The 24,796-nt window shown below is 34.4% G+C and overlaps 1 protein-coding gene and 1 non-coding gene across 3 annotated transcripts in view; both read right to left on the bottom strand.

Annotated features, from left to right (window-relative positions):
- LOC115441055 overlaps window positions 1–24,796 on the bottom strand; it is a 149,012-nt gene that overhangs the window by 7,963 nt on the left and 116,253 nt on the right. The window contains exons 10-16 of the transcript XR_005113069.1: window positions 24,294–24,371; window positions 22,843–22,910; window positions 11,088–11,245; window positions 6,747–6,791; window positions 5,871–5,986; window positions 3,695–3,862; window positions 61–192 (exon numbers count right to left, since the gene is read on the bottom strand). This is a non-coding gene — a transcript (uncharacterized LOC115441055). The remainder of the gene's footprint in view (window positions 1–60; window positions 193–3,694; window positions 3,863–5,870; window positions 5,987–6,746; window positions 6,792–11,087; window positions 11,246–22,842; window positions 22,911–24,293; window positions 24,372–24,796) is intronic.
- Window positions 16,009–19,085, bottom strand: LOC115441057 (MATH and LRR domain-containing protein PFE0570w). Of its 2 annotated transcripts, none has more exons than XM_030165643.2 (2): window positions 18,911–19,085; window positions 16,009–18,334 (listed from the first exon to the last, which is right to left on the bottom strand). In XM_030165643.2, the coding sequence occupies exon 2, from the start codon at window positions 18,256–18,258 to the stop codon at window positions 17,461–17,463; it is 798 nt and encodes a 265-aa protein (XP_030021503.2). In that variant the 5' UTR covers window positions 18,259–18,334; window positions 18,911–19,085; the 3' UTR covers window positions 16,009–17,460. The 2 variants fall into 2 exon arrangements, with proteins under 2 accessions (XP_030021503.2, XP_030021505.2); XM_030165645.2 differs by lacking the exon at window positions 18,911–19,085 and adding an exon at window positions 18,419–18,443.

Genomic DNA, 24,796 nt, shown 5'->3' with positions numbered 1-24,796 from the left:
TTCAAGGTCCAGAGAGGTGGTGTTGTTTGGACCCGGGTGCGGTATTACTCGAGTTCGTACACAGGACGCGGCTGCCCTGCGCGGGCGGGTGGTCGCGCGGCGGCCGGCGCCTCAGCTCTCCACATTCCGGCGAGTCCAGCGATAAGCTCTTCATTCTAAGGTTCAACTTTTGACGTCTCGGTGAATGCGGCGCTATAACATTCGACTCAGCATGAGCGTATGGTATTACTTACCGGGCACTGTAGCGTCTGCGATAGCTTTATGGTTATGTGGAATGAATGTTTGTACTTTGTTTGCTTATACTTCAATTTTGTTGGTGGTTAATTCTGTGCTGTAATCAACTTACTTCTAAATGGTCAATCAGTTGCAATGTTAGTCTTTTTCACAATTATTTTTGTTAGTTAATATTGTAGTATTGTAGCAAATAAGGTCAATTTAAATGATAATTTGTACAAACGAAACATCGTGAAAAAGATTCATACTTCAAATTTCAATACATGTAAAATGAAAGCCAACTATAAAAATATCGTACTATAATAAAAATGTGCGGAAGCAAGGCAAATAAAAAGTAAAATAGATAAAGAATAATAATATTATAAAGTACGGGTAAGATAGTTTATAAATAACAATTAATAAGTGAGTGGATTTATACTGAACATTCTACGAAGATGAATGCTTTGTAGCAATGTTTATTATTTAAAAGTCTAATGTTCTAATTAATCTATTTTGGTCGAATGCAATCTGTCATCAGTTTTCGGATACAGTAATTTTAACGTAAATTTTATGTATGAGAGACCAAAATGCGTCATTCAACATGGAATTAATCTACGGGGTTCGTTTATGTACAATGTCAGTATCGGTACCAGGTAAGGGACTGGTGCGGTCTGCAAGCCTCAACATTTGGGCACTCTTGGAATTCTTCATCGAACCTGTGTGGACAAGTAAACAGGAGCGAGTCTATAATTCATTCAGTACTAGCGCTACTAAACCTTTAGCGGGTGATGCCCTGGAAATTAATGGAAACCAAACTTAACAATGCGTGAGTGTTAACAAAGCAAAAACAAAAACTTTGCTGTTTGTATTGCATGTACACACTTTGCTCGTAGTGCGTGATTCATAAACTTTGTTCGGTATGAGAAATGGACTTTGAATGGATTAAAATGTCAATACGTTAAGTCGTGTTACAGAAGCGGAGTTTCGAGACATGAAGGACGATGACAAGTCAACGTATGCAGTTTGTCACAGCAATTCATGTTAGTCAGTATTGTGAGTAAATCGCATGCAAGTCTGAGCACTCCGCGATAAGCCATGCATCACTTACATAAAAACGCGATCGTTGGAAGTAATTCAACTCCGGTATAATATCCAAAATGAGTGTTCAATAATAATTAGAAAAAAAGTGGATGCTTGGATTCGACTTTTATTGTAACAGTAACAATTTACATATCACAGTACGCGGGGCGCTTCGGGGTAATTGTAATAACATCCGTGAAGCGGCTACTGGGTACGATCCGAACTACCGCGCCGAGTCAGTGCTCTTCCCTACGAGCGGGTATGTTTAATGTTCTTGTTTCCGTGGGGTCGAAACGTCGCTATCATTTTTTCTTGCGGACGCTTGCCGTGGACTTGAGAATAGACGGCGGCGGATCGCCGTTCTCATTAATAAAACATAAGGGCTGTCCGAAAGGTCGCGTCGTCGTCTCCTCCGACTCTGCAAAGACAATGCGCCAACAAAACAAAATAAATAAAATAAAATAAATCATAACAAATAAAATGAAAACATTCAGCGTGTAAACAAAATGATAACGTTTCGGTCGGGTGGGACATATCGACGTGATTACGATAACACCTATCGATGAAGTGACACCCTGAGGAGGGACAGGTTCAAGCATCTACGATGACCTGTCGAGCATCGTCTAGGTTTGGTCCTAGTGGCTAAACTAACACTGCAATCGCGAAATCAAACAAAACAACATAAAACATTGAATACACAACGAAAACGAGGCACCGTAAACCAACAGGAGGACGGGACAAACAAAGCCGGTGAGACTGAGAGCGATGAGCTACGGCAGCCGAGGGCGCGTACTTTCCGGCAGCGAAATGGATCGGTGCTGCGGCGAGCCGCGGCGCGATCGCGAGCCCCACATCGACAAACTCTTGACGCCGGCGAAGAGTCTCCGCCGCACGCCGCCGTCGGGTCGCGCCGCCGCGCCTACCGACAAGCACCGCTCAGTACTGACCGCACCCCGCCCCCTCCCTGCGCCCGCGACTATACAGATGCGTGCAAAACAACTCGATACTACTGAAAACGAGTGATTTGAGTGAAGCTGCCGGGCGGCCTACAGGCTACGGCGCGAGCGAGCCCACCAGCGTCACACCTGAGCTGGAGGAGACGGGCGGCGCGACGGCCAGCGCGCCCAGCCCCGCCAGCCCGGCGCCGGGCCGCGCCGGCGAGCGCGCGGCGGCGGCCGGCTCCTCGGGCGCCGACACGCGCACTACCGGGCCCCCGCGCGAATCCCCGCCGCCCGGCTTCGCTATTTCGTTGGCCCGCTTCAGAACTTGGTACGTCTGATCCACTTCCTCCTCTGAGCATCGAGCGAAATCTGTTAGTCTTACTGCTTACGGCCGTACCACTACGATCATATCTTGTGAACAGTCTATTAATGCCTTCTGACAGGAACTGATTAATACGGGTGTACGCGGTAGATTGTTAGTCAGTGACTGCATGTATGTATACAGTGCAAGTTGTGGGAGGTTGTTGTTAGTGTCTGACACTCGACATCGGGGAGGGTGTTCGGGGTTCATTCCTGACACTTGACAGATACTGTACCCTCGTCATAGTAGCTATCGAAATCATCATCGAACTCGACTGATCTCTTGAACGAGATCTTGGTGAGTCTTTGTCCTGGCAGCCAACCATCCTCCACTCCTAAACAACGTCAAGTTAGCTGCCGATTTCGTATCACTTAGCTGATGCGTTTGTATTCATATATCTGATTTGTTTGTGAGCATGAGGTTTATTCACATATAAGTATTTATTTGCCGGTCTAATAATATACTATTGCTGATATTCTTTAGTAATTATATATTGTAAAAAGATTTAAAGAAATATACTTAATTTAATCATTAAACAATATAATATCTCAGAACTTACCATGCAGCTCCTGAGAGAATATGCTTTACTGATAAATTATGAAAATCATACATGACATAAGATTTGCTTTTAAGACAGATACTTTCTTCGTATCCCCGACTATAATGATCATAATGTACTAAATACGGGGTATAGATGGCCATAATTGTTACCTTATTACATTCATCTTACTTAAAGACTTTATACTATCTAAACTTTATTGATTCCGTTATATATTATTGATATGTCACTTTTAATAAAATTAAAAGACAAATCAAGGATGCGCTTGAACTTTCTGATAAATACTAAATATTATACTTAAAAATACTGAGTGTGTCAAAACATAATATTCAATTTATTACAGGTTGACTGTACTTTAGTAGAATTTGCTCAACTGAACATGTCGAATTACTGTTCACAGCTTTTAACCGATGAACTTTCGAGATAATATGATTTACAGCTTTTACTAGTATTATATTGATTGATTGTTGTTTCTTAAAAAAAAATTGCTACACATCCTATTCTTAAATTATGAATGTAAAACGGTGTAACAATACATACTTTCATCATCGAAGGCGGTTTCTTGCACCCGATGCGACTCTATTTCCGAGGTGCTCTTCTGGCGGCGCAGGAGTCGCGACTTGGTCTGGCACTTGCCGACTTGAGGCATGCAGTCTGTGTGCACGTTCATCTTGCATAGGCGACAACGGAGTCCTTGCCTAGTGTGCCCTTTATAACAATAAAGGTCCAATAAGTTACTTTATAGGTCTATAACATCCCTGGCTAAGTACAGTACTTATTCGAGTACCGTCTAAATTTAACTATCAGTCCACATAAACATACCGTTGAATTATGGTTACTTTGTAGAAAATATTATCGTCCCCAAGTCACACGCCATTTACTTAACCAGATGTGGAAAAATATCACTAGTAAAACTATAGTGCAGTTAGCACTTGCATCTGCTTCGATTTTGGTAATCATGCGTAGTGAAAATACCTTAGAGACCCATTCACGGGATTTCGGATTATGAACCAACAATTGTACGAATTAAAATTGACGCCACTAGAACTTAAAAGGCTATTTAAATTGATCACCTTTGGTATTTTGTTCTAAATTACAATCACTTTCAGAGAAAGAAAATCTTGGTTAGCTGACAATGACTAAACAAAATAGGTACCGTTGAGCTGATCGTAATAATTATCAAAATTGTAGCGAGCTAGTGTAAAAGTATATGAAGATTTTTAATTGCAAAGGCTATTTATTTTACATGAATACTATTACATCACAACTTGGTTGGTGCTTAACAAAGTTATAGGTACATCATATATAACTAGTAAACTATTTAACGTTCTAAAAGTAACGGAACCTGATTTATCGTTAGGGTTGAATGACTTATAAAAGGTACAAATACTATTTCGGTGTTAATGTCCGATTTTCCCTCGACACCCAATTAAGGACACGTACCTATATTTACTGTAACACGAATAGTTAATTCCACTGCATAATTATACATTGCACATAACACTATACAAAATGTTAAATTAATTTACGGCCTACAAAAGAATGTATGTAATTTATAATTTAATTTTAATATTTCAATATGAAAATAAAGTTCAATACTGAAGTTGTGGCAATATGTTTGTTATATTTCATGTTTTTCGCTCGTCAATCTGAATCAAATCTTGCAATTTGGTACCTAATTTGTCTACATGTGACACGCTAAGTGCCATGTACCAGGCACGCCCTGGCACGATGATAAAGTTATAAGTTATTTAAGGCTAGCATGTAAACACCATTGCGTTAAATATTTTTGATTTACGATATTTGCTTTAAAGTTCAAGTTATTATTTTTGTGTTATAAAAAATATTTATCTTATTCATTATCCAACGTTAGACCAAATGTAAATCACTACTAATAACCTATTTAATGTTAGGATGATAAAGTTATAAGTTATTTAAGGCTAGCATGTAAACACCATTGCGTTAAATATTTTTGATTTACGATATTTGCTTTAAAGTTCAAGTTATTATTTTTGTGTTATAAAAAATATTTATCTTATTCATTATCCAACGTTAGACCAAATGTAAATCACTACTAATAACCTATTTAATGTATTACATGAATACGTAAATATAATAATTTTAATCAAATTATAATGTCTAATATACTCAAATCAACAAATCCTTGCATTTTAGGGCGCTGTCTTTGGTAATTCGGTCACAATACAGACAGATTACTTGATACATGTATTCCAACTATTTCAATGTATCTTAAAGAACCCTTCTACGTATTGGACACGTATCTCCTCACGAGAATTCAAAAGTACACAGTAACAGTGTAAAATAGCAATAAACATATACGAGAAATAAGAACAGGTAAAATATATTCTAGCTGTCATGTACCACGGTCCGCCGCGCCAAGCAACGCTGCTGACGGCCGGAACAAAGTAAAAAGAATTTATCCGGTTCTCTCCTTTCATGAGAATGCTAATGGCGTTTCAATTTGATTACATTTATATCCTGTCCTTGTAGAGATAAGAGCGTAGACTGAATGTAGATTGCAGATACTTCGGATTACGCGGTTTTATGTGTTGTAAACTCTCATAACTTGATAATTATATATTTTTATCACATATTGTGCAGACATTGATACTTTTGTAACATTTTTATGTACTTTAGCACCAACCAGGTTAATGCTAGAAAAAACTTTGCCTAACAACAGTGTTTGGCATCTTACCTCTAAGGACTTGTGAGCAAACGTCGCACGGCGTTATTTTCTTATAGGTGTATTCTTGGAAGTTGTGAGCCTCCGAGTCTCCCGATCGCATCGCTTCACGAGCCGCTCCATTCCTCCTAAAACATAAATTGCTCAGAAATCATATTCTTCGTAGACGTTTTTATGGGAAATAGTGTCTAATTGGCCCTATCTATGTATAATAAGTAGACTTGAAGTAGTGTTGGAAGCGGATGCTAATATTCAAGTGTTTTCAATAGAGGATAATAGAATTCTTGCTAACTTCTAAGCTTTTAAGATATTTAGTAAACAAAAACAAGCAAAACTCTATTGGTATTGGTTTGTAACGTCGCCTTTAGATACTCTAAATAGTAAGGGAGTATGAATCAAGCGTGTACTTGTGCAGTAGATTGGCTGATTTATCACGATGTACTCTCTGGAGTGTCATAGCGGGTAGCACGTCACAGATATTGATCGATGACGCCCAAGGTCAAGGGGAGATAGCACGTGGTTGAGACTGCGAGGTGGCCGGTAATTGTTTACCAGTCCACACTGGTACGACACCAAATGACTGTCTGATAAAGGTTTCCATTAAACCTTGAACGTTTGCTCGAATGTCGTTCTACACGTGAGGTATAAAAATAAAAACTACGCCGGAACATCGTATGCGCAAACTATGAGCTAGAAAATAAAAGGACTCCTAAAAACTGCCGAATGTTTCAGCGCGCATGAGTAAGTGAACATTAAAAGCTAATACTGCTACAGTAATTATACGTAAACATGCAATGTTTACACTACGTGTGAAAGTGGATACTGTGGGTTCTTGGGATAGAGGTAGCACACATATCAACACAACTTCACACAAAAGGGCACAGTTACCTCATCGCCATTACCGTCGACACCGCGTGGTACATTTGATTTTTTCTTTTATGATGCAAAAAGAGAGAAACATCAAGATGAACATAAGGCACGAAAATATTGCGATAATGTACAAAATTTAGTAATTTGTGATGTGGGCATACCTTTAGATCATTTATTTCCAAAATAATTAATTCGTATTGACTGCAAATTTCATGATACAGAATTAGTTATACCCAGTTCACAAATTATCGCCTGTGATGGCAGTTAAATATGGCTCCTATATAAATTTACGTAGAGATATTAAAATAACTATCATTAATGGCCTACATCACGAAACAATTTAATTAAAAGTTATGAATATGTAAGCCACCAAAATGTACGTGAAACGTGATTAAACACACACAATGCAACAAATCTATGGTACAAAAATAAACAGATACGAATGAAGTTAGATTTAATTAACTGTTGCTATTCATTACGACACTAATGATTTATGTTAAATTTGAATATCTATATCGTTACATAAAGATTAAACAGAGACTTTATCGAGTGTAATCTTGCTCTTTTTGTGTTAACTTAAGTAGATAAATACTGATGAAAAGCTCTTGTATGCATTTCATTAAGTATACAGTTTCATTGTTTGCAAACAAAATTCGTTTGTCATTGTTCAATAAAACATCTATATGTAGGTCATTGTAATTGTTTATGTGAGCAAATAATTTTGTGTCTACTCTAATACGATAGGCTGTACAAATCTTTGTCGAGTTCGTTTAAAAAGAAGCCCTACACGTTTTTATACGGGCGCTAGTCTTCATAATCTTATTTATGGAATGAGGGATAATGATTTTACATAACGTGTTCTATCGAATGTAAATACATTACTTGTTAAGGTATATGAAATTTGTATGTCGGGATTAAATCGATGAAGCACGAAGCAAGCACTCAGTGCATTTGGGTGTCGTGGTAGATTAGAGCCTTGTTCGTTTAATTACTGGCAACATGGCGACAGTACATCGCAGCGTGTGTAAGAAACAAGCACAACCATTTGTCTTTTAACGATATTTTATGTTCGCGTATTCATTAAAATATTAGTAATTCACAAGAATGTTTATAGGCTTATTAAAACATGATGAACTAATATTTTCAATCTGAAATTAAGATCAGTAGGATTATAATATTATCATTTTTTAATATTATTTTAGTTATATAGGAATACTGAAGCTTTTTTTATGTATATTTAGAAATAAGTAGAATAAAATATGAACGCAGCATTGGCTTTAAGTGCAAAATATATATAATTGTGATATCAATAATTAATAGCCCATAGTGTGTATTATTATATACATTTCCTGGTGAGTTTGGCGTTAATATGTGCATGAGTTAGGTAAAAAATTATAGCTTTTCAGAAGATGGTATTGTGTGCAACCATATAATAATACAAGTAAAATTGTCTTATTGCTCCTTTATCGCCGTACCTACTAAGGTTGCGAAGCGAGTGTGGTCCTAAGCATCGTGGTATAAAGAGATATGCGATAAAAAACATTTCATACAAGTTGTTAGGTATTGGGGTTCGTGTATGGCGTGACATGGTAATAGCGGTAGAGAAAGGCCTCTACTGCATCATGAAACGGATTTCGAAAATTGGTTAACACAAGCTGGGTGCACATCTAACCTCCCCACCAGGAGAGGCTTTATATTATTTTCATTCGAAATGAAAGGGAATGTCGTTTAATAGACACCATTTAATATGATTATATTATAGAACTTCTTCAAAACTTGTCCTTGGAAGTTTAGCCTAGTAAAAATATTTTCCGTACATATTTTTTTCTGGTGTATCTTGAAAACACTTTGTATAAACGACATCTCGAGATTAGCCACGTTTGCCCTTAGCCGTGATATGTCACGTATCTATTAGCGTATCGATCACAAATTATACCAGACCTTAAGGGGCTATATTATTATCAACTAAGTATACTATTCCCAAAAGGATAAGTATTTAACACGGAAAATAATACTGTATCTGTGTGTGATTTATGTTAAGGAAAATAATGAACATTTATTCCTATAATACTATTCGATCTGTGGTGGGTTAGTTTTTAGTTCAGATAATATAATTAATATAAATATTATAATGGAACTGGGTGGAATGGATGGATGGATGGAACTCGCAGCTTTAGAAAAAAAAATCTGCACAAGTTACGTGCACAATTTACATTCCTGAGCTTTTTGCTTGGGTGTGAGTTCGAAAATGAAATACGTATTTCCACATACAATAAAATGGTAGTCTCTTAATTTCCTCTCCCATAATGTTTCCACTTTTTTTTTATTTTGCGGATTGATTTACTTCTAGGGGGACTGAATAGCCTTATGTCCCGGAATCGAGCCAGCCGGAGATGGAAAACTTTGGGTGTCCGCCATGCAGACTGTTTAACACTATATATACCCTATGAAAAACAATACCGACTAAAAATCAGCGGTGGCCATTTAAGGCACATAAGAGATAACTGCGTAGACTAGTTGACGGCCTTAGTAGCCCGTCGCCTTTGTAGAGGGGTTCAAAAGCCGATGCACCCGAATGAAGCCCTCGGCATCAACAGCGGCGTGAAGCCTACCTCGCTGCCATACATCCTGGAGGTCACAGTCATGTACTTAAACATAATACAAAGGGAATCTATTGGCGGACAGCTCTCTGCCATCCTCCCGCGACCTCCCGATGTCTCCTATTAATCGCCTTTTACGTCGGGCAGGGGATACCGTAATGGAATTCTCCAAACGCCCTGATTCGCAGAGCAGAAGGCACCGGTATGTCGTCCACCCTGTCCCTCCTACGTCTCCTCTAGTGGTGGGAGGGATCCACGCTCCCGATTCCTTAACATTCTACTTCCGCGTAGGGACCACCTCGCAGAAGTGGGCCACGGTACGTCAGGACCTCTGGCTGTCGACAATGGCAGCTACCACGACCTGCAGTAAGAATCTCTCTCTCCTGAACGTACTACCGGCAACGTATCGGTGTAATAGATCACGGGGCTCTAGAGGTTGGCACTACCGGATACCCAGTCGTACCTGATGTTCTACAGGAGAGGACCCATAACCGCGTTTTGAAAGGTTCTGTACTGTTATAAAGCTACGCGTACACCAGACGTTGAAGATAGGGCGGCAGCACAAATGGATTTAAACTTTTTTTTTGGTCTCGCGGAGAAAGTACCTTATTACTACCGTCCAGACTTAGTGGGAGGGCGACAGAGCGATTATGGTGAGGTTATCGGGTCTTATGACCCGAAGTTGCGTCTGCCGGAAAGATAGTAAACGCCGGGCGACCACCGGGTCGAGTCGCTAACGCTGTATGTACCCTAGGGTATAGCTATAGGTAGGGTATGCCTTACGCATGGTATAACAATCAAAACTCCGCGGTAGCCATGTTCGGTGCATTAGGGACAGTTGCGGACTTTTTCCCACTAATGTTTACGTTGTCGTCCGCAACCGCCCCTGCGCAGTGCCGTCTGGTGCGGTCCGTCTCCTGTTGTGGAGAGGCTCAAAAGCCCCCGCGCACCGAACGACGCCTCGAGACATCAACAGCAGCGTGCGGCGTACCTTCCACGCTGCCGTTCATCTCAGCCCCGCCCCCAACCTCGTGATGGCCCGCATTAGTCGCCTCTTACGACAGGCCGGGGATACCGTGGAATTCCCCAAACGTCTCAAATCCACAGGGCGGAAATGGATTTATACCTGAGTTTAACAATTATGTAAACCGAAACTTTCATTACCGTATAGGCTATAAAATATGACCAAAAACAGCTAGGCACGATCGCAGGCACTGCTCCTATAAATTATACTACAGGGAATGTTGTTAGTTTATATGTCTACCCTCATTTAATGTTATGGCTATATAAACCTTTATTGCTTAGGAAATTATGAGCTGACTTGTTCAATCTATGTAATGTAAACTTTATTACCAGAAGAATATCTAGAAATTCAAACTAATTATTCATGATAGACATGATTTGTATTATAATTATTATTATGATCGCTTATGTTTCAAAAGGAGTTCACAAGCTAAGTTTTGTTTCAGTAAACAAAGATGACGAAATTATATAATATTGTACCTATATCATGTTTCATGTATAAACCTTCAACGAAACTGAACTTGAACTTTAAAGAGGCAGTACTAGTGTAAACTACTTGCCAGTCTAGGTTTCCGCAATATTATTTATATATATACAGTAAAATCGTGCTTGGAAATTGTTGTGTGGAAATTTTACGCAAACCTACCACAATTTATTTTAGTTAATACAGTCAAAACTCTATGTAGCTCAAACCAAGGTGTATTATGAATAAAAAACTGAAATAAAGGTGATTTACTTGTCTGGTGGTGCGGCGTGAGGTGGAGGCGCGCTGGGCGGCTTCAGACTGCGGAAGGCCTTTAACCATTTATTCTTCATGCTGCCTGCTGATGAGGACGAGAGCTTACGATCTACAGCTGTCGCACCACTGTCTGCTTTCGCCGCAAATAACTCCCGCTGTGTATACAATTCTATATCATTATAACATAATAATAGATGTCAAACACAAACACGCCAGAAATTTAGTTACGGATCCTATTGTGCTATATAGAACTTCTAGTAGTTTCTTTGTAGTTAAGTAATCGATTTTGGTTAAAATGAGATATCCATTAGCGTATTTCTTTAAATCTATTACCAATAAATTTCTTACAATTTTGAGAGTTGCAAATTGCAAAGGGTAAACATTAATTAAAAGATCTTAAAATATAAATCCCATAGCACATTTTCTGATCGAATACATGTTTTAATACCGCCGAGCTATAATTCTGGTAAATTTTACACATCTTATTATTTTTAATTCCTATAAAATACTAATGGCATTTGAGGCATATGACATTATGAGGGAATCAAAGTTTGCAAATTAATCATTTGTTTGGTTTTATAAGCACTATAAATTCCGTTTAAGTAGATCTATTTAGCGTGAGTCACTTAACGATTTTTATTATGAATCGTCGTAAAAGTCGTTGCAAAAAATCATTTACAATGTAGTGTAGGCAAAGTATAAGCTCTTATAATACCTAGTGTTCCAGTGTTCATCCTTTCTATTTCATTTATAACTTCGCCGTTCTAGGACATTAGTTTAGATTAGTCACATAGTGCTAAGTTGTTGTTGGGTTGAGAGAAATCATTTAAATATAATTTAGCTAACAATTTCAAGCTCAGAATTTATCACCTTCTTTTTAGAAATATTTGCAAAAGTCACATAATTTAGGTACTTTATAATAATGTGTTAGTATTAATAACAGACCATTAAATTTTACTGCCCTACTGGGTATGATACTCATATTTTCATGAGAAATTTGGTGAAGATGTCAGAATACTCTTACAATGCATTAATTGCTAAACGAATTTATATTACATTTTACACACATAGTTTAGTTTAAGTTCTAACATTAAGAACAGAACTGTGCATAGTTGAACTTGTTTTCCGTGAAAGAACTTTCAGAGGAGTCGCGACAAAGGCCATTATTTACATGGTTTTATTGTTTAAATTTGGTTATGTTTGCACAAAAGTAATTTTTGCCAAGGACAAGTAAATTACTGCCGTGTAGGTTGAGTTAGTGATGTTTGTTAGTAAAAATAATCCCATTAATGTCGGCCATGTTTAAAAAACGCAGTGATATTCTAGTTTTACATTTAAATTCATGTTAAAAGTTTTATTGAACAGTGGCATGTTAGAATAGTCGTAATACCAATTTATTTTATTCAAACCAAGTAATTTTAATGGTCACCAAAATTACATTCATTTGGGTGTATCAACCATGGTTCGATCAAATTATTAGGCAGCTAAGCGTAATACAACCGAGCATTAGCCTTTTGACTTTGAATTTCTATGCGTAGGGTACCTGCTTAATGCTGAAAGGAATCACGTGACTTACGCAATCTATTTCGAAAGTATGACAAATGATCAATAATTGCGTGCGCTTTATAGTGTTTTACGATAATCGTAGTCCAAGATTTACAATTCGAATTTGTAACTGTGCTTTTCCAACAGTTCATTTGAACGCATCAAGATAAAGCGATTCGTGTCAAGAACAAATAAAGCTGTGGCTATAAAGCTTCTTATCGCGTTAGGACGAAGACGTTGAGATGGGTTATCTGTAATCTAGTATATTATCTTTTCATTCAAGCCTTCCCTTGAACTATGATTTCAAAGACTATAGATAACACTGTCGAGGCGCGCTGTTGAAATTTCCTTAGTATTTTCCAAAATGGTGATGTTTCCAAAATGTTTATGAACTGTACTGAATAACACACAATTGACGATTTAATTTTAATGAGACGGAGTAGTACTTCAAATGGCAATGAACTGTGCACATATCTTTTTTGCAGAAAATAAACCACTCAATGCAATTTCCGCAGAGCCTTATCGCTATACGCTACTGACCAATGAAAGCTATGGCACTATGGCCTTTGCGAAAATTCTGCATGTACCTACATGAGCACCTATCTGCTATTATAGGAAAAATCCATTGGCTAGGAAATTGCCATTACTCCATTCCAGAAACGTGACGTCTCTTAATAATTTATAATTTCGGAAAGGATTCGATAATAGTTTAAAAATTAATTAAACCGTTACTCTTTAAATATTTGATACTAAATAATTTCAACAAATATTTGATAATTGAGCTGACAGTATTAAAAATAGTAAGAAGAGTTGTCACTTGGTAAACGCCAAGAAGCAACCGGGTAATGTCAACCTTTTGTTTCTTAACAATAATTTTTCGGCGCTATTTTGATGTTCAGTGCACTGTTACAAATAATATTATTTCACTTATATCGATCACGTTATAGTTAAAGTGATCTATTTCATCGAAATAAGTAATATTATTACTAATGATTATTAATAGGTATCAAGTAGACTTGCACGAATACTGTATTAGGCCACATGCTGACTAGCCAAATATTCGGCGGAATGACAGAAACTGCTATCTAAAAATGCAGTAGGTAGTAACTGCCTTTCACTTTTAAATATGAATTACGATAATTAGGTAAGGTGCATAGACATTTGTTTGTCAAAATTAAGTATATCAATAAAATTGATATTTGACTACTATAATGATAACAAGTTTGTTTTTATTATAAAATATAAATTTTTATTGCAGGTAACAAACTTAACTAAGAAAATTAACTTACATCATTAAAATACGCTTGTTGTAAACGTTGCCGAGTTTTGTTTGCTTTGCTGTATTCGGGAAGGCTTGACTGACGACGCATACGCATCCTTTGTTCCCTTTCCATAGTCATCAGGTCAGATTTTTGTGAAAGAACTAAATAGTGGAGTCGATGGACGATATCCATAATTGCGTTTTTGTTCTCTCCAATTAATGAAGAACTTGATACGTAACCGACTGTTGTTCTGATTTAGTTACTTTTTAGTTTTTTACAAATTGAATTTGATATTTCGTAAAAAAATACGTAAAACAAACCCCACAACATTTAAAATCATTTTTTTAATCATTCCACGAACTACGATGTTCTTGTTTCAGAAATAATATTTAGAAATTAAAAAAAAATATTGAAATAATTAAAAACAAATAAAAAACTTTTGAAGTCCAATAGGTAATAAATAATAACGACGCCACGGGCGGGTGTTCCGCCGGTGAGGGCGGGCGCGGCGTGACTGGTTTGCCGGCTGAGGGCGCCGGATGTGGCATGTCGGCGCTCTGACGTCGCCCGGCAACCGTTGGCAAACAACACGCACAATACCCATTCTCTAAATACGTCTAACGTGATCAAGATTTTGAAGAAATTCTTTCAATGGCTACTCTCAAAAATGACCTCTGGTTTCCAATACTTTCACCAAACATAGAAACTATTATTTTCTTATAAGCACTAGAAAACTGATTTTATTCATTACTGTTTCGGTATTAAATTATTTAGTTCTCGATAGTTTAATAACAATTTAAAAATAAACTATGATGCACTAATACCGCCACGGTTTTGGATCTAACACTACATGATAAGTGAAGATTATATTCGGTTTCTCATTTCTATGGAGTATTTATGAAAACCTTCCTATCGATTACCTACACTTGCTTCTATAATGGCAGAAGTCGTGGAAACAAGACTAAAAGTTTGGTTACATAAGAATAAGTAGATAAAGCGTAAAATAGTATTGAATCACCGATCTACATTAGGGTAGAATAGTAGGCGATTGCTTTCGTACGTACCATGTAATAATGTCTCCGAAAAAGGCAATATAAGTACATCTAAATACTTTAGCTGGGAAATTACAATAGGTATAAATCTATTTATTGGCATAAGTAGACCTAGAAGTCGTTTACAATATCATTTGAAGTGCGTTATGCAGCTTAAAAGTAGGTACGCCTAAATGTAAAGTGTATATGTTACTGTGAAACCCCAAGAAACGGTACATTTCGAAGATTTTCAGGTATAATATAACCTAAGATTTAGCAACTCAAATAGTAAGTCTGAAATATTATGTGATCACTTTCATTTCGGGCTTTTATCACTGTCCATTTGTAAATATAAATTTTAATTTATAATTGTAACTATAAACATACACTGCGTGTATTGTAATTTTAAGTTATATCACAGGAATCCTGAGATTGATCAAGTTAAATTCACCGATATGTAATATTTACCAACCGTTATTGCAAAATCTAACACGAAACAAATGCAATGCAAATAGTAAATCAGAAAAACTATATTTTACACGTATACACTCAAGCCTGTTATACACGAAGGCGGATGCAGAGGCCCGACTGGTGCACTCATTTCTCGTCGTGTGTATTCCATTCCATGTGATAGTGGGCGAGACGATCGCTATATCAGGCACAATATCCATACTCCAGACTGAGATTGAGTGGAAAAACCCAATAACACTGCCCGACTCGGGAAACGAATCCAAGACCTCAGAACTGCAGTTGTACCGCTATACAACTACGCCACTGAGGCAGTCAAATACTATATTTTCTCGTTTATGGTATACTAGTTTAACCAAAGATTCACCGATATACGAGCTTATACAGCAACCCATACTGTTCAATTTAAAACTATTTATGTATACTTTAATATACCAAAAAAATCGAATTCGCATAGAGTTGTTTGAGGATTCATTTAGGCTGTTTAGGTGGACAGCCTATAAAAAAATCCATCGTGCACATTAGTTCCAGAAATTTCGCGATAAGTAAAAAGTATTCTGCTTAAATTCTGAATTTGCCACTCACTAGACGTTAGAAAATAATAACAAAATATTTTAGTACAATTTTATTAGTGAGGCCAACATGCCTTTATAAAAAAATCGCACAAATATATTATTGTGTCAAATATTAAAGATAAATAACAGCAGCAAAAACTTCTTTTAATAATACCAATGCATAATTCGTTTTGCCTCACCTGACTCAAAATAAGCTGTTGCATTTAATATAAACTTGTAATTGATCAAAATAAATAATATTTACTTTGTTATAAATCTTGAAATACAATTTGTTTGTACATGATTTTAAATTTCTTGTTAATTTTTATTTCAGTATTAAACCATTTGTTATTTTATTATTAAATATATTTATTTCTAACGGCTTAATGTCTTGTAGTTTCCCAGATACAAACAACGAATTATAATTACATATAATATTATACATAATAATCATATATTGAATTCCATAACAACAGATGTCAGTATTATGTAACATTGTTCAAAAGTATAATTACAAAAATAACTTATACTATGTGTTTTTAGTTACCAAATATTTTGTTTTTAATATTTGCTACGAATGATCATTCAGAGTTTAAAGCAACAATATACTTATACTAGAAAACATTTAAAACTTTCCACTAGCTTTGAAACATAGTAATAGAATAAGTAAAGTTGCATTAAATTCAATGTCGCTTGAGACTTACTCAACTCTTAATGTTATGAAAATTTAAAATTTAATGTCATTCAATATCATCCTATGGGCATATTATATTGTTTTGGGGAACAGTCATTGTACAAATATGAAGAAATTGAAGTATTATTTTAATTGCAGTCTTGCAGTGTTTGTAAAACTGACTTTTACAAAACCTTATGATTTGTAATTGGTTTGTAATTTTGAATAACATAAATTGTGTAAGGACACTTTAAAGTGTAATGGAAGTGAGCTAACAAATTTATCAATGAATATAGCAAAGACAAACATCAATTATGTTTATTATTCATAATAATAATATAAACTCTGTTTTGTATATTTTACTATAAATAAACTTAACATTAAAACTATAATAATGGTGTTGAAACAAGCATTGATGAAAATATAAGAATATTAAGCAATCTTCACATCCTTACATTCCTTTCAGAAAATATTAAAAATATTAAATTCATCATACAGAAAGAAAAATATGAAGAACAATATAAATTGACAGACCTGTTATAATAACTAGATAAAAGATTTATTTGGATTAATTTACCTTATGTAACTGAAAGAAATTGCTTACTTTACATGGTAACAAAATATCAAATGTACAAGTAATATTATCAACTTTCCATGATTCAAGTTTTGATTAATGTATACTGTTTCACCTTTTTATTAGGATGTAAGTAGTAAAAATGTCACAAAATAGTTGAAAAGTTAAGTTGGTCAAGAAGTGTATAAATATATTTTAACATTATTTACAAACATAATGTACTCCAATATTATGCATCATTTTACTAATAAATATTATTATTATTATGCTTCTGCTATCTTAGATTTGCCATTCAATTTACCAAGTTGTCCTAACATGAGGACTGTGTTAATTAAATTTTCAGAGTAAATACGTTGATTGGTTTCCATTCTTCTTAATTTCTGAACAACATATTTTGTGAAAAATTCAAGCTCATTTTCATTTATTTGAACTCTGGGTTCGGAATTTTCTAAACTTTGTTTACGCTTAATGCCTCTTGGACTTGTCAGATTTGAAGCTTTGGATTTTCTTTTTGGTGAATTGTTGACGTTATTGCTAATACCTGCACCATTACTTTCCAATGCTGAATTTAAATCCTCACGTAAATCATTGGCCTCTTCTTCGTTTAATTGTATAGTTAAATCATCAGGCACAGTTACCATGGGCACATGGTTATCCGAAAATAAAGGTGATGGCAGAAATGACACACGCTTCCGGACTTTAATTCCTGATTGTTTTGACTTGCCAACAAGTACACTATCACCTACAACTCCAACAGTATGTCTTCTGTTACTTTTTGGGTTCTTTGCTTCTGAACTGAGTCTGCTTGACTGCTTATTACTCCAAAAGTTAACTTTCAGCTTAGATTTTGGTTTGGTTTTATTGTTAATTTTTGTTTTTACTACGCTAGCAAACTTGTAGCGTATATTGTTATCATCATCATTTAATTTCTCTTTTTTTATTTTTGCTGGTGATTTGTTGGCATTGTTAAAGAACTCTTTGTTCAATTTATACCGCACATTATCATCATCAGATTGATAACCATTCTTTTTTGAAGATTTATCTACTGAAGCTGGCTTCATTATGTTATTTGATATAGGTACCTACTGCTTTGTATGCACCAGTCAATGTAAACAAGTGTGTATTATACAGTTGCACCTGTAATACAAAAAATAAATGTTTTTCAATTAAATAGACTCAATAGTTTTAAATTGATTGGAAATTATTGAAATACGTACGTACATTAAATTAGGAAGCTTTCTTTTAGCATGTAATCGTTGGCGTAATTTAAAACTGACATGACGAAAATCGAAATGACTATTATTAATGTATTTGTAATGACAGATTAACTTTCCCGCCTAAACTTTGTTTGACAACTATTTAGTGTTATTTGGTATTGATTATACTTAAAATTTAAACAAACATAAATTCAGTAACCACGTTTCTATAATAATCGACACAGAAATAAACGTACTTATTAAATTCCTCGTTATCATTGATACATTTATACATAAAGTGAGGTTATGTGACCGTCACATTTTTATTCGAAATAATATTTGCACAATTCTTATATTTTCTTTTATTACACTTCAATTTTCATTTTGAGCGTTTGTTATACATATTCTTAAATGTTTTGATATTTAATGTGGTAAATATGTGTCGACACCACTCATCAATAAGTTATAAGAGTCGTTTGCTATTACATAATCAATACGTATTTTTCATACAACTTACCTTTTTAAATTTTCATAATTATTATTAGTGTGTTCACTCACTATGTTGTTCACTAAACTAGAAAATAAATAATACCACGAATACAAACAAGACACGCACACTGCTGTGTAGCTTTCATGACGCAAAGTGATTCCAAACATATCCGCGTGTTGCAAGTGGCGCTTTAAACGCGCGGGAAAACGGCCATGTATACATTTATAGAAGCGTTCGTGATGGTGATTATAATATCACGGTATGAAAACAAGATAATAAGAACGTGATATTCTTCTAAGTTTTATTGTATGGTTAGTCATAAATGCTAAAGATATACATGCACTTTATTATTTTTCGGTTATTTTAATACTTGGGCGCACGGGAGGGGGGTAAAAGTAGGTGCACATGCACGCCCCTGCTCAGGAATAATTTCCAAAAAAATTAAGTCACTGAATAAATCCGCATTAATAGGAACTATCGACCACAGAGGTTTTTTTTATGATAAAGCATTTTCAAAAACCAGCGCGATTTAAAATAAAAAATAAAACACTATATTACGTGGTATACTGTGTAGATGCAGATGCACCTCTCTAAAACTAATCTTGGCGGCGCGGCCCGGCGCGGCGCCCATGGATATTTGGTATCTGATATAAGAATTTATTATCTCCAAATATATTGAATAGGTATTTTACCTGTATACTTAATATATTAAATATGAATAAGTAAAGACGAACTATACTTATATACTTTTCTGTCAGTATTACTGATTTTTTTTTGTTCGTTAGGAGTTAATGACCTACATTATAGTTTTAAAACTCGTAATTAAAAAACTTACCTACATTAACAAATAACGTAAATATATAAACTGGATTTTCCGGCTAGTTCCAGAAGTAGAAATAAAATGGTAAATAACGGTCAACACGATTTTTGAGTCTGGCGCCTGAATGTGAAATTTTGGTTTCTCCTACGTTACAAATAAATAAAAAAATAACTGTTCCGATCAAAGTTTGCTTTTGTAGAAACTAGAGCAATTTTACTGAGTTTCAAAAAACACATACAAATTTTTATACTTTCTCTGTAATTTTATTTATATTATGACTAATAATAGCAAACAAATAGAAAATAACAAAAAATCATGTTCAAAAATGTTTTTTTTTAATAGATCTTTTATGTTTGTGTGCGTATTAATCCCCAAATGTAATCTCCCATCATACTCTCGTTGTACTGCCCTTGGTAATGTCGTTCAAAGTCCATCACATCTTGGTAAAAACGTTCTCCCTGCTCCTCTGAATAGGCACCCATATTATCTTTAAATTTTTCCAGGAGAGCATGTAGCATATGGAGTTTATGAGACATTCTGCAGCCCATCAATTTAAAACTTTCAAGCATAGTTTCAATGAACTCTTCATAATTGTCGACTCTGTGATTTCCAAAAAAAACATTGACTACTGCTTTTAGACTCTTCCAAGATAAACAAACCTGTTTATCATGAACAATAAGGAATTTTGTGAAATCATCGCTGCTCATTATTTGTTTTATTTGTGGTCCAACGAAAATACCAGTTTTAACTTTAGCTTCAGATAATTTGGGAAAAAATCTCTTTAAATTTTCAATAGCTTCAGAATTATGATCTAGAGCTTTCACAAATTGCTTTATTAGCCCTAACTTTATATGTAACGGTAGCATCAATATATATTAAGGCTCTACTATTGGTTTCGCTTTCACATTATATTTTCCAATTTGAAATTAACACAAGCACAGTGAGGCACCCATTTCTTATCTTGATTCCGTATTTTGAGGTTATAATAAGCTTTATAGGCTTCGCAATGCTTCAAAATCGTTGCCAAAGCACATTTTTTGCTTCTTACTTTAATAAATTCATCGCAAATAAAACAGAATTAATCAACAGTCTGTTTACACTTTCTTGGTGCCATTTTCTAACCAAGTACGACATAAAAGTCGGTTGTTACAACTCAAATATACTTTTTTTTAAATAATAATAGACTAGTAAACACTCACTACTGCCGTTCAGACATAGTTCACAATTTGCAATTAAAATGATCAAAATGCTATCGCCTATTGCTCATAAGAATCAATTAAAATCTTCAAAACGTCCTTATCAACATAAATCAGACAAAAGCAAACTTTAAGAGTTAAAAATGGATATCCGAGTGTTTTTCGATGTTTGGAATCAGAATTCAAGCATTAGAACAGAAACACAAAAACAAAATTTTTTTTTGTCGACTTGTGTAATAAATAAGCTCTCTATCTCTAATTTATTACTCCAATTTATGAATTAATTTCTTTTTGTAGTAACGATAACTGTGACTAGGAATATCTACCTAGATTAGTTAATGGCATGTCATGCATAAATAATCCTACAATATCTAGTTAAGTAGAAAACTGATATGTAACTAACTAGGTATTAAATATAAACACTACTATGAAGTGTATCTTATAAAATTATTTTAGAATATTATTTTTTCGAAAAGTTTTATTGTATGTGTACTTATTATACAAGTAACCTACCTTTATTGCAAACAATGCGACGGATTTTACATAAACCTAGATTGACATGTGATACTGGTACCTATGGACTAAAGACTTGTTACAAATATGCTACATTTAAAAAAATATGTATTATAAGCAATCTTTGAATATTGTTTTAAAGATTGTTTATATAAATTCAGATATATAAAATATATTAATTCAAAGATTACATAAACAACGCAAAGGATAAAAGAATAGTAACTTACCATGTGGTTTTTCATAGATATCCAGCCCATTTTGGCACGAAACTTTATCTTGTGTTTATGATCCGTGATTATGGGTTTAAATACTTAATTATTTATTTAACAAAGTTGCTATTAAACACAATATAACAAAAATGTTACAGGGGCCGATAATACTGACAACGCGTTTCGTCAGATTATGTCGATTCACGAGATCTTTTCTCAGACTGTGTGGGAAGCTGTGCGCAATGCGGCATTGCTCAGTTCAAAACATTACGTACCTACATTGTACAATTTCACTTTAGATGTAAATAGTAAAACCTTATTTCAGAAAACAAACAAAATAAAAAAAAAACACCGCAATAAAAAGAAAAGATATACAAAAAAATATTTTTACTAAATATGTACTTAATTTGTTAAGCACTCAGCATCTGTATTTAAAATGATATATCAGTTATTACACGTAAATAATTAAGTTTATATTACGTTATCAATTTACAATTTACTTTATACTTACTTAACAGTATATTGCAATATTTGCCACTGGATACGTGTTTACAGTCAACTGTCAACAGCGGGAAAATTTAAATATATTGATTTGAATGTTGACGCATGTGCAGCTTCGGGTCTAAATAGTCATGCGTAGTGAAATGTACGGTTTTAAAATTGACCGAAGTGCTAAACATGAAGACAGAGCTCGTATAAGGTAACGAATTGTTATTTGCAGACGAAAGTGGATAGGTATAGTAAACATCTAGATTTAACCTTTAGTTATATATAATTTTTATTGTTATGGTCAAACTAATACCTAATGAAGGATAATAATTTTATAGCAAAACTTCGTTAATTGTATGACATATTGGAAAGTTATGAATCTACGATTTTACAATGTTTTGTTACGAAACCATTATATTATGTTCGTCTAGGTACTTACTGTTGTTCGTTTACTTGTTTTTTTTTTCGTATAATTTGTGAAACGGAATTTATAGTGACATCATACTTGTGCTAATTCTTTCCCGAAAATATTTAGTATTGTGGCGATTATTTGGTAGATGAAGTTTATGATCGGAAAGTGGTATTAATTAATTTTTATATCAGATGAATGCATGATTCCTGGTAGTAGTAAATAAGCAAATTTTTCGCGGAATAAACTATTTATACTATCTTATAACTTACGATTTAGCTTATTTTTATTGGAACTTTGTGTTATAGTAAATTTGTACGTACCTGAGCTCTTATCGCTGCTAGATGTAGTTGCGAAGCCCTGTAGTCGTATTTTTCATAGAAATTTCCTCCTAAATTTTGAACAAAAACATTTTTATTAGATGAAAGAACGAACCAAATACTAACTAGAATATTACAAAAAAAACTATCTACATTTCCACTAGAGGGCTCTTTTAATATTTTGATTGCGGAGTTGCCTTACTAAATGTAACTGACGCAAATAGATAGATGTCGCTCAGGTTGTATTTTGAGAGAGCAAACTTTTACTTCCTAACTATTTGTGTTCCGGGGAGGTAGAGATTAGAGATAGTTATTATGAATGCCTCATTACTAAATAAATTTATCGATGGGTGCGAAGAAGTACTTACATACTCAAAAATGGTTATGATTGACAAATAATAATGTAAGTATATAATTGTTTATTACAATTTCAGGAATTAGAAAATTAAATCGTTAAGCACGTGGATATTTGTTTAGTTTTCATTTAAGTAAGTTTCTTTTACTGTAAGTAATAAATTCGTTATACCAAAAAAAATCTTTTGCGATCTATGATGCCGCGGATACTCCTGACAAAATGAAAATAACCCCCTTTTATATCGAGTGTTTAAAATAGATACATATTGTTAGTTCTGACTTTTTAAAGTCAATGATTTAGCAATTTTAGTTGAGGACAGAAGCAGTATTCTCGAATATAAATTTCTTATAAATAATAAGGCCATACTCAGTTCGGTACTTATTGGTACTTAAGTATCATGTATTTGTAAAAGTAATATTATTAGCTATTGGTCATTTTGGTTACCTGAGCCGCATAATTTATAATAAGTACCTACTTACCTCGTTAAATGCATTTACAAGTTTATTTTTTTTAAATATACTGTTAACTAAATTGTTCAAGAATTGAGTTATTAATGCCAGCTTTCTTATAAGCACGTAAGCTGCAATCAATAAAACATCTTGAAAAAATAACGTTTTGAGCAGATTTTTCTTGAAAGGGGCAATACACAATATTAATAATATGTACATTCTACTTATATATTGTACATAAGTCCACCTTAACACTATAAAGTGTATAATATTATTATATATTAGTGTGTTTAATATAATTCTGAAATAAGAGGTTGATCTATATTTTTTAGAAATTGCTATATTAATTATAAGATTTCGTCGTACCTCTAACAGGCCATTTATAGCAATTCATTTTAAAATCTTATAAGTCATTCTAAAATGACGCGTAACTTTAAAAACATAATTTTGTCTGCGCTTTTTAAAAGGATTCTTCTGTACCTATATATTATAGAGGAAAGCGCACTATATTACGTTGAGCGTAAAGTTTTAATGATGTTGAAGCTGAATTTCATATAATATGTCCATTTTATTTCTTTAAAGGCTATACTAAAACGGTAATGCTTTAAGTTAAATACGAGAAAGTCCATAGTAATGGTGTTAATACTAACCTGTATTTCGTTTACTTTGTTGTAAAGATTACTTTCCAGGCTTCGATTTTGATGACGAGCTAACGAATCGAGACTGTCCTGTGAATTATAAAAAAATATATTATATAGTACATATACTTATTGCAATTTCGTTTGATAATATTATATACCTATATGGTGATGCAATAACTATTATCTTATATCTATAGTAAGTAATAACGTATTAGGACGAAAGCAGGTGCACAAAGTTCACTTTACTAGTAACGTAAGTACCTATTTCCTTAACGCGACGTGTTAATAATGTTACTTGATAAAAATGTATAAGTAATACCTATAGCAAAAATACAAAGCGCATACTTGCTTACAGTGGCGTCTTAAGCTTTATGGTGGCTCTAGGCGCTTTTGGCTCTGAGCTCCAGTATGGAGAAGCGGTTTAGAGGGTGGAACACATTACACAAAATGATGTCAAGAAATATACAGGTGAAAATGGTAAGATTCATTCCGTGTTGCTATTTTTCTCGTGT

The sequence above is a fragment of the Manduca sexta genome, chromosome 26 (genome assembly GCF_014839805.1).
Source record: "Manduca sexta isolate Smith_Timp_Sample1 chromosome 26, JHU_Msex_v1.0, whole genome shotgun sequence".
Lineage (NCBI taxonomy): Eukaryota > Metazoa > Arthropoda > Insecta > Lepidoptera > Sphingidae > Manduca > Manduca sexta.
The sequence above is the reverse complement of the archived record's forward strand: the minus strand, read 5'-3'. Positions and strand labels throughout refer to the sequence as shown.